The sequence below is a fragment of the Zalophus californianus genome, chromosome 7 (genome assembly GCF_009762305.2).
Source record: "Zalophus californianus isolate mZalCal1 chromosome 7, mZalCal1.pri.v2, whole genome shotgun sequence".
In the NCBI taxonomy this organism is placed as follows: domain Eukaryota; kingdom Metazoa; phylum Chordata; class Mammalia; order Carnivora; family Otariidae; genus Zalophus; species Zalophus californianus.
Genome location: NC_045601.1, coordinates 8,843,017 through 8,856,340, shown reverse-complemented (window position 1 = coordinate 8,856,340; position 13,324 = coordinate 8,843,017). Strand labels below are relative to the sequence as shown.

The following is a 13,324-nucleotide window of genomic DNA, read 5'->3' as shown; positions in this document are numbered from 1 at the left end:
AGTCAGGCAGCCTATGTGGCTGAGCTGCAGTTCCCATCCCAGATGTGCTAATTCCTCAGGCCTCTGCCATTCCTCTATCACATACTGCCTCTTTAAAATCCCCAACTTAGGCTCTTAATCTGTGAAAATGCTTCACAGTCATGATGCCAAACTAAGGTTCTTGTATTTTAGGTTATTTTTAGTTGCTCACCTGCCAGGGTATATTTAAAGAATCCACAGAAAGGAATTAGGTAACTGCGTAAGCTGGATCTTGTTCTTGTTGATTCTGCATATAAAACTCTCAACATACCCTGGGACAGATTCAGATGTCTTGGGTGTGTGGATTGCTCAGACATTGCAATCAGTGAATGTTATTTAAAACCTCCAGAAAATGCATGTTAAAGATGATTGTCATATGGAGGAGTAAGAGGCAGATGTGTGACTTACGTTGAGAACACAATGTAGACAAGCTATGAATTGGAGTCTCCATGGACCCCAGGGCAGGAGCTAGGGTATTTAGTCCAGGTCTGCATTCGGTTTAGTGACACCTTACACTCTCCTTGCTTGGAATTTGTGCTTAATGGAAGATTCTTGAATGAATGCATTAGTGTTTGTTAGTCTGTACTACGTGTTATTAGCTTAGCCCAATGTAAAGAAATAGAACAATGCCCCATATAGAGGTGAGTTTACTATTTAAATAGACTATTTTAAGCAAACCTGATAATAGATGTAAAATCCACATTCCCTGTATATAGCGGAAATTCAATAAATATTTAATTTTCACTAGCTATTTGAGTGAGAAAAGTAAGTCTCTGACCCTCGAATAGTTGTCAGAAAGCCCAAGTACTTTATGCCGTGGGTGGGGCTGGACCAGAGTGCTCCCAGCGCAGACCTCAACTAACTGTAGCTGATCAGAAATGCTGAGAGATGAAGAGGAAGGGCAGGTGCTAGGAGCAGACAGAACAGCAATGGAAAGGGCAGCTAACTGGACCTTCTACTTCATCTCTGAGCAGACACTTCTCAAGCAGCCCCACACAGGTAAGCCCTGAGCATTTATACTTGGTGATTGACGACTGGACCTGATTCAGCTAGAAATACTTGTTGGGTTTAGTATAATCTGCTGAGAAGAGCCGGACAGCATCTGGTATATTTTAGAGAGAGTGTTCTCCATCCTTCCAACTTTCCTTCCCTCTTTCTTCCAACTGGCTAAAATGACACTATAGCCACTACCGTCCTAAGCTTTATCTAGAAAATTTACTTAGGCTGGACTCTCTCCTTTCCCCAGTATTGTCAGAAAACTGTGACTTTACCGTACTCTTCATAGACTTTCATTTTTGGTATTTAGAAGTTACAATTTAAGACTGTCATCTAATATATAAAAGTTATTGGCTTAAAATTCTGTTTAGTATTTCTGTTCAAAATGATATGTTACTACTTAGAGTTTGGTATGAAGCCAACTTTACAGGAGTGTTGAGTTTAGCAGATTCTTTTGTTGTTGTTGGTGTTGCTATTGTTTTCTTTTGTGTGCCATGTAGGTTATAATGGCCGACCAAATGTAGAAGGGAAAGTGCTTCCTGGTAGTAATGGGAAACCAAGTGGACAAAGAATTATCAATGGTCCTCAAGGAACAAAGTGGGTAGGGTAAACTTCTTTACACATACTGGCTGTTTTCATGCTGTTGGGAAGAGAAAAATGGTGGGCATTGTGTAGCAATAAATGAAATTGTCTTTCATTTTTCTTCTCCAGTTTTAACCACTCATATGTCAATATATTCTTATATTGCTTCTTCCATTGCTCAGAAAGATCTTTTATTGTCCTGAGTAACTAGTTTGCTTTCTTCTTGTAGCTAATATGATAAGTGGGCCCTTTATTTCCTGTTTGCTTTGACTGGTTAGGAAGATCACACAAATGTATGTTCCAACCCTACAGCAATTACATAGACCCTGATACTTAGCCCCTTAAATGGACTTCTTTTTCTCCACCTCTGATAGCTTCATTTTATTTTTATTTTTTATTATTTGATTAGTATACACATTTTTCTGTAAATTGTCTCATATCCTTCATAAAAGAAAGCAGGGTAAAAACAAATGAACAAACCAAAACACCCTGGATCAAATAGACAATTTTTATTAGAGCACCTTTGAATTTTCCAACGATCGTTGTTCAACCAAAACAAAAAAATAATTATTAGTATTTTATAATGCATTTAAGCTAAATGACTTTAAATTCCCGGGGTTAAATGTTTAGGGGTTTTTGGTAAGTTAGAGGGTAATGGGCAGAACACTTTTACAATGTTCAGGATTTAAAAGATTTTTTCAGAGAATCACAAAATTATTCATATTTTGACTGGGAATTTCCAGTCAAAATTTCCCCTTTATAGCAGTAAGATTTAGGAAAACATATTGAGAGACTTTATAAAATTTTTAGTCACAGGTAACAAGATACACTTTAACATTTTTCGAAGGAGCAGGAATTTATAAAGGAAGAATGTATATTAAAGTGAAATATCATTGAAACAATTTTGCATTGAAACAGTATGGAGTAGAGTTCGAAAGAAGGGTTTATATAAATACATTTTATTTTAGCATCCAACAAAGTAGCCTTCTGGCAGGAGTTCCTCCAGTGGCCTGCTGTGCAGAGTCATGGTTCTCAGACATTATGGAGCGTCAGAGTCTCTGGGGGCTTGTCAAATAAGCTCTGGAGTAGAGCTAGGTAATTAGCATATCTGTCAAGTTCCCAGGTGATGCTGAGGCTGCTGGTCCAGGCCACACTTTGAGGAGAACCACCAGGGTAGAGCATGAGCTTGTTCCTTAATAGGGATAATAATAGCTTTCCCCCCTCTCAAAAGTATTACAATTCCTGAGAATATGAAATTTTTGCCTGTATCCTATATTAGGCAATTTAATTGCAAATTAAATTGTTTTTGTTATAGCAACTTCAATTTTTGACATTAACAGCCAGATGGAAACGTTTCATGTTTTTAATACACTAGCAATACACGTTCATGGCAAGAAATTAAAACAATTCAGAAATATGTGAAAAAGATAGTTTCTTTTTTTTTTAAAGATTTTATTTATTTATTTGAGAAAGAGACAATGAGAGACAGAGAGCACGAGAGGGAAGAGGGTCAGAGGGAGAAGCAGACTCCCCGCTGAGCAGGGAGCCCGATGTGGGACTCGATCCCGCGACTCCAGGATCATGACCTGAGCTGACGGCAGTCACTTAACCAACTGAGCTACCAGGTGCCCTGAAAAAGATAGTTTCTAAGCTAACCAACATCCCAAACCACTCCCCAGAGATAACTACTGCTAACAGTTTGGGATATGTCTGTCCAGGTTATTTTTCTCTGCAGTTTTAAGCTTATATACACAAATGAATATATTTTTATTTCTGCAAAATAGTCAGTCCATAGCAGCTAAAGTCAACATATGTAGAATTTCCGAATCCTTTTCATTGGCCGCTAGCATTCCACTGTGTGAGTGGGCCATATTTTATTTAATCCCTTCCTTCCACTGATGAACACTTAAGTTGTTTGCTGCTTTTCAACATTACACACAGCATACTAAATGGTAGTATTATGAACATCTTTTGCATATTTGAGAAACTTAAAACAATTTATATATTCTATGGTTAAGTAATTATAATATGAAATGAGACGGTTTTGCACTTTATTCTTTACTTTATTTTATTTATTTATTTTTTAAAGATTTTATTTATTCATTTGAGACACAGAGATACAGAGAGAGAGAGCATGAGCAGGGAGAGAGGCAGAGGGAGAGGGAGAAGCAGGCTCCCGGCTGAGCAGGGAGCCCGATGTGGGACTCAATTCCAGGACCCTGGGATCATGACCTGAGCTGAAGGCAGACCCTTAACCATCTGAGCCACCCAGGCGCCCTGCACTTTATTCTTATTAAGCCTTGTGAATGATGTGGACAGAAATAATGTTTCCTACTCACATTATGGTTTCCTTCTGTGGAGGCTTCTTGGATATGTTCGTGTAGATGGATTCATGCTCAGTGTATTCTTTAATCTGTGTCATGGATTTAGGTCGTCGATCTCGATCGTGGGTTAGTATTGAATGCAGAAGGAAGGTACCTCCAGGATTCACAAGGAAATCCTCTTCGGATTAAACTAGGAGGAGATGGCCGCACCATTGTGGGTAAGTGAGAATGGTTTCTAGGCAACAAAAAGTGTTCTGAATTTGCTCTAAGTTAACAACCCCCTGCCGATTTTTAATGGAGACCCTCGGTCCAGTTACTTTTAGCTGTGTGGAAAGGAGTTTTCCAAAGGGGCAGAACTTAGCTTTTCCCCCAATACAACTGTAGTTCTACTCTTCCTACGGATTCCACCCTCCAGAAGAAGATGGTGCTTGAGTTCCTTCTTGAGATAGGGCAGCCTAGAGCAGCAGGGGTCTGCAAATGACAGCACGGAGCCCAGACCCTGTCTGCTGCCTGTTTTTGTACTGCTTGTGAGCTCAAAATACTTTCTTCTCTTTTAAATGATTGCAAGAAAAAAATATCAGAATAATAATATTTGTGACATGTGAAAATTATTTGAAATTCACATTTCAGTGTCCAACCCAAGTTGTACTGGAACACAGACACACTCATTTGTCTGTGTACTCTCTGTGCTTTTTTGCCCTACAATGGCAGAGTTGAGAAGCTGCAACATGATGCTTAAAATATCTGGCCCTCTATCTTCTCTGGTGCTTTACAGAGTAAGTGTGCCACCCCGGGTACCATGTTACACTCTTCCTCCTTAGGTGTAGGAATCAGGAGGAGGAAAGAGTTACTTTCTTGACTAGAGACTAAGAGTTATTTCAGGGTAATGGGGCATATCAATGAAGTATTTACAGAATTATATAAGGTAATCTAGAGAAAGGGACAATATAAAAAGCCCAGAAATGTCTGGATAGCGGCAGATATTGCTACCTCTGCTGAATATCCTTTTAATGCTTCCTTTGCCTTTTACTGATTCGAATATAAGAATCCATAAGCTTTGAGAAGACACTTTGCATTTGGTTTTTACTTCCTCTGGATGATCTCATCTCGTTGCACAGCTTTTGTCTGCTTTTGTTTCAGATCTGGGAGGGACCCCTGTGGTGAGCCCGGATGGCCTGCCCCTCTTTGGGCAGGGGCGGCATGGCAAACCCGTAGCCAGTGCCCAGGATAAGCCCATTCTGAGTCTTGGAGGGAAGCCTCTGGTGGGCTTGGAGGTTGTCAAAACAACCACCCGTGCCCCCACTACAACTGCACGACCCACCACGATGACCCCGAGGCCCACAACCACCACCACCCGCCGCACAACCACCACTACACGCCCAACCACCACCATTCGAACCACTACGCAGACGACCACCACCACCACTACCACCCCTCAACCCACTACCCCCATTCCCACCTGTCCCCCTGGGACCCTAGAACGGCATGATGAAGATGGCAACCTCATAACAGGCTCCAGCGGGGTCCCCGAGTGCTACCCTGAAGAAGGTAACGGCCTTCATTGTAATGGTGGCCCATGTAACTAGCGTGCTGCATTTCCGAGTCGGGTCACAAAGGCTGCAGGGAGGGGTAAGTAGGATACACAGTGGAATGGTGACTAGAGGCATTTCCAGTCCCACAAGGTTCGTTCAGGGTTGTCAGATTTAGCAAAGAAAAGTACGGCATGGGACATACTTAATATGAAAAATTTTTCGCTGCTCATTTAAAATTCAAATCTAAGTGGGCATCCTGTGTTTTATCTGGCAACACTTACCGCAACCCAAGTCAAAAAATTTAGCTAAAACATGGAACATTATGAATATGGACGAGCATTTCCCCAAATGTATATTACTGGACATTAGTAGCTTTGTACATGTTATATTTTAAAAAAAGTTTCTGTGATTAGCTGTGTGATTTAAACAAGGCTAATGATTTCTTACTGTTGGATTATTCAGATCCTTGAATAGTTTCATGGTGAATTTCTAAGAAAAGTAGAGTGTCCTAAGCTCCTTTGTCCTCCGAACGCCTTCTTGATCCGCTCTCACTTTGTAGAATGCTAATCCTTGAGCAGCTCTGGTGGCAGCAAGGGTAGGACTGCTTTCTACTGGGTAGGACTGCACTGTTTCCTCTGCTGTGGGGCACCCAGTCAAGACTATCCTCTGCCCCTTCCATGTCTTCCTGCTGAGAATGGCCCATTCCCCCGGAAGAATGGAAGAGAGGAACCTTCGGTCAGGTTCCCGTGGAGCTGCAGAGTCATCATCTTTTCCGCTCAGTCCCTGTCCAGGCTGTTTTGGAAGAGGTCATCCTGCATTGGTGTCCAGCTCGGAGGAGAAAAATTCGTCTTCTTTCCCTTAGGTGGAAAAGAATCACCACGTAGGCTGTAACACGTAGGTCTTTCTAAGCTGATACAGAGTGAAGGCCCTTTGTTTCAGGAATCATTTTGCACGCCTGGAATTCTTTACACAGCCTTGTTGACCGTGATAAGCTTGAACTTGAATGCTGTATTCAAAATGGGAATTCTGTTTGAAGTCCGTCTTCCCGCAGAAAAGCTCCAAGTAAACAGGAACATTGTACCCATCTAAAAATTCACACCAAAGGATAAGGAACCGTGCTGAGAGGAGGGCCGTCGGGAAGAAGATTTGCAGACTATCATTTTCCCCAGTGAGCACGAATTGGAATTTACCTTTTGGATTTCTGGTATGAAAATATTATGTACTTTCCTTGACCTTTCACTTCTGCATACATTGATGTGTGTTTTTTTTTTAAATCAAAGTATAATTGGAACAGATATTTACTAAGTAATTGTTTGCAAACAGGAGAGTGACTGTTTTGGAATTGGATGGAATTACTACTATTATTATGAATATTTTTCATTTTCTTTGGTCTAAGAGGGCTTATAGCATATTCTTTTCATTTACTTTGGATTTTTGGACTTTTATTTGGCATGAAAGTCAATGGTTTTCTTGGTCTTTTTGTTTCTTCTTCTCTTTCCTCTTCTCCTTCTCCTCCTCCTCCTCCTCCTCCTCCTCCTTCTTCTTCTTCTTCCCCTTCCCCTTCTTTTTCTTCTCCTTCCCCTTCTTCTCCTTTTCCTTCTCCTCCTTCTCCTTCTTCTTCTTCTTCTTCTTCTTCTTCTTCTTCTTCTTCTTCTTCTTCTTCTTCTTCTTCTTCTCCTTCCCCTTCTTCTCCTTCTCCTTCTCCTTCTTCTTCTTCTTCTTCTTCTTCTTCTTCTTCTTCTTCTTCTTCTTCTTCTTCTTCTTCTCCTCCTCCTCCTCCTCCTCCTCCTCCTCCTCCTCCTCCTCCCCCTCCTCCTCCCCCTCCTCCCCCTCCTCCTCCTCCTCCTCCTCCTCCTCCTTCTGGAAAATCATGATGTATGTGTATGTTTTTCACTTCACTTATGTCTACTTCCCTAGCCCAGGCTGAATTAGTAACCAAATATTAATTATAATTTGCCTCTAGGCAGCATTTTCAAAATAAGTACAAAACAATACAAAGTGTTGGGAAAAAAGTAAATTCACGGAGAGCAACATATAATCTTTATATAATGGGTGCCTGGGTGGCTCAGATGGTTAAGCATCTGCCTTCAGCTCAGGTCATGATCCCAGGATCCTGGGATCAGGTCCCGCATCGGGCTCCCTGCTCAGAGGGGATCCTGCTTCTCCCTCTGCCTCTCTCTCTCGCTCTCTCTCTCTGTCTCTCATGAATAAATAAATAAAATCTTAAAAAAATCTTTATATAATGTTATAATGTACTATAATTATTATTTTAAAAAATATTCCTGTATGGCCAGTCTTCCTTTTTTATTTATGCTGCTCCACTAACAGCTTAATTTTCTTCCTTGTATTAATTCTAATCATAGTTGTTTTTATTTAAAAATTTTTAAATTATAGCTTTCTTGAGATTCAATTCACATACCATAAAGTTCACCCTTCTAAAGTATACAGTTTAGTGGTTTTTAGTATATTCACAGAGTTGTGCAATCATCACCATTATCAAATTCTAGAACAATTTCATCACCCCAAAGAAACTCCATACCCATCAGCTGTCACTCCTCATTCCCCTCTCCTCCTAACCCCTGGGTAACCACAAATCCACTTTCTCTTTCTGTGGGTTTGTCTCTTCCGGACGTTTCATATAAATGGAATCCTATAAGATGCGGCCTTTGTGTCTGGTGTTTTTCGCTCAGCATGACTTGTGTTCAAGTTTCATCCATGTTGTAGAGTAGATTTGTACTTTATTCCTTTTACTGCTGATCAATATTCCATTGTGTGGATAAACCACATTTTATCCATTTATTGGATGATGGACATTTGGGTTGTTTTCACCTTTTGGCTATTATTATGAATAATGCTGCTAAGAACAGTGTGTACAATTTTTTTTAAGACCTATTTTCAATTCTCTGGGGTATATACTCAGTAAGAGAGTTGCTGTGTCCATGGTAACTCTGTGTTTAACTTTGGTAGGAACTGCTAAGCTGCTTTCCTTAGCTGCACCATTTTACATTCCCACCATCAGCATATGAAGCTTCCGATTTCTCCCTATCCTCACCAACACCTGTGCTTTTCTGTCTTTCTGATCCTCACTATCCTAGTGGGCGTGAGGTGGTATCTCTCGGTGGTTCTGAATTCTAGTTCCCTAATAACTAATGCTGTCAACATGGTGACTTTGTGTACTTTCCAATGATAGATTCTGAAAGGGAAAGCGAGCAGGATTACATCTGGTGCCTTAGGTCAGCCCTGATGTATAATTGAGTAAATTCATTTGACAGGTGTTTCATCTTTATCATTGTGGTGGTGATGTCATTACGAGAAAGTTCACGTGGTAAACTAGAAAGGATGTTTTTGTTATTCTGGCTTCATTCAAAATTTTATAAACTAAAATTAGCAAATAATGATTAATCATCTAGTGCACGTGAATCGGGTTCTCTGGGAGATACAGCCGTAGGTGGCCTGCTTTTGCCCCTGAAGGGTTTGCGATTGAACTGAACATACAGTAGACAGAAACAACTCACTCTGTTGTCAGAAAACCAAATTTTTCATCTTTATTTTTTTTAAGATTTTATTTATTTGTTTGAGAGAGAGAGAGCACAAAAGCGGGGGGTGGGAGGGGCAGAGGGAGAGGGAGAAGCAGACTCCCTGAGGAGCGGGGAGCCTGATGCGGGGCTTGATCCCAGGACCCTGGGATCACGACCTGAGCCGAAGGCAGACACTCAACGACTGAGCCACCCAGGTGCCCCCCAAATTTTTCCTCTTTAAAATAACACAAGACAGGGTAAAAATTGTTTTGCAATAACCCAGAGAGCTCTCCAGGCCTGAAGCCTCGGTGTCTCCTTGGACTTCTTTCATCTCATTGCCAGGACTCATTGCCCACTCACTCTTCATCCACCACGGTTCCTTTTTTTTTTTTTTCTTAAGTTTTCATTTTAATCGCCAGCTGCTCAACATGACAAGTTCACTCCTTAATCCCCATCACCTATTTTCCCCACCCCACCCCCACCCACCTTCCCTCTGGTAACCATCTGTTTGTTCTCTAGAGTTAAGAGCCTGTTTCCTGCTTTCTCTCTCTCTCTCTCTGTCTTTTCCACTTTGCTTGTTTGTTTTGTTTCTTAAATTCTGCATATGAGTGAAATCATATGATATTTGTCTTTCTCTGACTGATTTATTTTGATTAGCATTATACTCTCTAGCTCCATCCATGCTGTTGCAAATGGCAAGATTTCATTCTTTTTATGGCTAAGTAATATTCCATTATATATCTGTCCACTTCTCTTTATCCATTTATGTATCGATGAACACTTGGGCTGCTTCCATATCTTAGCTATTGTAAATGATGCCGCTATAAACATAGGGGTGCATGTATCCCTTTGAATTAGTGTTTTTGTATTCTTTGGGTAGATACCCAGTAGTGCAACTGCAGGATTGTAGGGTAGTTCTAGTTTTAACTTTCTGAGACCCTCCATACTGTTTTCCACAGTGGCTGCACCATTTTGCATTCCTACCAACAGTGCACGAGGGTTCCTTTTTCTCCACATCCTGTCCTCATCGTGTGTTTCTTGTGTTTTTTGTTTTAGCCATTCTGACAGGTATAAGGTGGTATCTCATTGTAGTTTTGATTTGCATTTCCTTGATGATAAGTGATGATGAGCATCTTTTCACGGGTCTGTTGGCCATCTGGATGTTTTCTTTGGAGAAATATCTGTTCATGTCTTCTGCCCATTTTAATTGGATTATTTTGTTTTTTGGTGTTGAGTTATATAAGTCCTTTATATATTTTAGATATAACCCTTTATCAGATATGTCCTTTGCAAATATCTTCTCCCATTCAATAGGTTGCCTTTTAGTATTGTTGATTGTTTCCTTTGCTGTGCAGCAGCTTTTTATTTTGATGTGGTCATAGTAGTTTATTTTTGCTTTTGTTTCCCTTGCCTCAGGGGACCTTTCTAGAAAAAAGTTGCTAGGGCCGATGTCAGAGAAATTACTGCCCATGTCCTTTTCTAGGATATTTATGCTTTCAGGTCTCATGTTTAGGTCCTTAATCCATTTAGCACGTACTTTTTGTGTATGGTGTAAGAAAATGGTCCACTTTCATTCTTTTGCATGTTGCTGTCCAGTTTTCCCAACACCATTTGTTGAAGAGATTTTCTTTTTCCCATTGGATGTTCTTCCCTGCTTTGTCAAAGATTAATTGACTATAAAATTGTGGGCTTTTTTCTGGATTTTTTTATTCTATTGTATTGATCTATGTGTCTATTTTTGTGCCAGAACCATACTGTTTTGATTACTACAACTCTGAAGTCCAGAATTGTGATGCTTCCAGCTTTGTTTTTCTTTTTCAAGATCACTTTGGCTATTCATGGTATTTGTGGTTCCATACAAATTTTAGGATATTTTGTTCTAGTTCTGTAAAAAATGCTGTTGGTATTTTGATAGGGATTGCATTAAATGTGTATATTGCATTAAATGTGTAGATTGCTTTGGGTACTATAGACATTTTAACAATATCTGTTCTTCTAATCCATGAGCATGGAAGGTCTTTCCATTTCTTTGTGTCATCTTCAATTTCTTTCATCAACATTTAATAGTTTCCAGAGTACAGGTCTTTCAGCTCTTTGGTTAGGTTTATTCCTGGGTACATTATATTTTTGTTGCAATTATAAGCTGATTCCTTAATTTCTCTTTCTGCTGCTTCATTGTGGTGTATAGAAATGCAACAATTTCTGTATATTGATTTTGTATCCTGTGACTTTACTGAATTTGTGTATCAGTTTTACCAGTTTTTTGGTGGAGTCGTTTGGTTTTTCTATATAGAGTATCATGTCATCTGCAAATAGTGAAAGTTTTAACTTTTTCCTTACCAATTTGGATGACTTTTGTTTCTTTTTCTTGTCTGATTGCTGTGGCTAGGACTTCTGGTACTATATCAAATAGAAGTTGTGAGAGTGGACATCCTTGTCTGGTTCCTGACCTTAGGGGGAAAACTCTTAAGTTTCCCCCATTGAGGATAATAGTTCTGGGTTTTTCATATTTGGCCTTTATTATGTTGAGGTATGTTCCCTCTAAACCTACTTTGTTGAAGGTTTTTATCATGAATGAATGTTGTACTTTGTCAAGTGGTTTTTCTACATCTATTGAAATGATCATATGATTTTTATCCTTTCTCTTGTTGATGTGATGTGTCACGTTGATGGATTTGCAAATATTGAACCACACTTGCATCCCAGGCATAGATTATTCTTGATCATGGTGACTGATTTTTTGAATGTGTTGTTGGATTCGGTTTGCTAATATTTTGTTGAGGACTTTTGCATCTATGTACATCAAAGCTATTGGCCTGTAGTTCTCTTGTTTTGTGTGGTGTCTTTATCTGGTTTTGGTATCACGTTAATGCTGGCCTCCTAGAATGAGTTTGGAAGTTTTCCCTCCTCTTCTGTTTTTTGGAATAGTTTGAGAGAAAAAAATGTTAACTCTTCTGTAAACGTTTGGTAGAATCACCTGTGAAGCCATCTGGTCCTGGACTTTTATGTGTTGGGAGTTTTTTGATTACTGATTTAATGTCCTTGCTGGTAATTGGTCCGTTCAAATTTTCTATTTCTTTTGGATTCAGTTTTGGGAAGTTATATGTTTCCAGGAATTTGTCCATTTCTTCCAGGTTGTCCAATTTGTTGGCATATAATTTTTCATAATATTTGCTTATAATTCTTTGTATTTCTGTGGCACTGGTGGTTATTTCTCCTCCTTCATTTCTGACTATTTGAGTCCCCTCTCTCTCTCTCCTTTTTTTTTATGAGTCTGGATAAACGTTTATCAATTTTGTTGATCTTTTGATCTGTTTTTTAGTTTCTATTTCATTTATTTCTGTCTAGTCTTTTATTATTTCCTTTCTTCTACTACTTTTATGTCTTGTTTGTTCTTCTTTTTCTAGCTCCTTTAGGTATAAGGTTAGGTTATTCATTGGAGATTTTTCTTGCTTCTTGAGGTGGGCCTGTATTGCTATAAACTTCCTTCTTCAAATAGCTTTTGCTGCATCCAAAGGTTTTGAACTGTTGTGTTTTCTTTTTGTGTGTATGTGTGTTTTCATTTTCATTTGTTTCCATGTACTTTCTAAATTTCTTCTTTTATTTCCTGGTTGACCCACTCATTGTTTAGTAGCATGTTATTTAACCTCCATGTATTTGTGGTCTTTCTAGATTTTCTGTGTGTGTGCATGGTTGACTTCTAGTTTCATAATGTTGTGGGGGAAAAAATGCATGGTATGATTTCAATCTTTCTGAATTTGTTGAGGCTTGTTTTGTGGCCTAATATGTGATCTATTCTGAGAATATTCCATGTGCACTTGAAAAAATTTTGTATTCTGCTGTTTTAGGATGGGATATTCTGAATATATCTGTTAAGTCCATCTGGTGCAGTGTGTCATTCCAAGTCATTGTTTCCTTGTTGATTTTCTGTTTAGAGGATCTGTCCATTGATGTAAGTGGGGTGTTGAAGTCCTTTAATATTACTGAGTAGCTCCTTTATGTTTGTTATTAACGGTTTTATATATTTAGATGCTCCCATGTTGGGTGCATAAATATTTACAGTTGTTGTATCTTCCTGTTTTATTGTCCCCTTTATTATTTTGTAGTGCCCTTCTTTGTCTCTTGACATAGTCTTTGTTTTAAAGTCTATTTTTTCCAATTTAAATTTTGTTACTCTGGCTTTCTTTTGATATCCATTTGCATGATGAATGTTTCTTCATCCCCTCACTTTCAATCTGCAGGTGTCTTTAGGGCTAAAATGAGTCTCTTGTAGGCAGCATATAAATAGGTCTTGTTTTTATCCATTCTGTCACCCTATGTCTTTTGATTGGTATGTTTGGTCCCTTTCCATTCA

At 39.3% G+C, this 13,324-nt stretch overlaps 1 protein-coding gene across 1 annotated transcript in view; it reads left to right on the top strand.

Annotated features, from left to right (window-relative positions):
- FNDC1 (fibronectin type III domain containing 1) overlaps positions 1–13,324 on the top strand; it is a 101,183-nt gene that overhangs the window by 60,868 nt on the left and 26,991 nt on the right. The window contains exons 12-14 of the mRNA XM_027603122.2: positions 1,515–1,615; positions 4,027–4,138; positions 5,061–5,468. Coding sequence (XP_027458923.2) covers positions 1,515–1,615; positions 4,027–4,138; positions 5,061–5,468 — 621 coding nt within the window. The remainder of the gene's footprint in view (positions 1–1,514; positions 1,616–4,026; positions 4,139–5,060; positions 5,469–13,324) is intronic.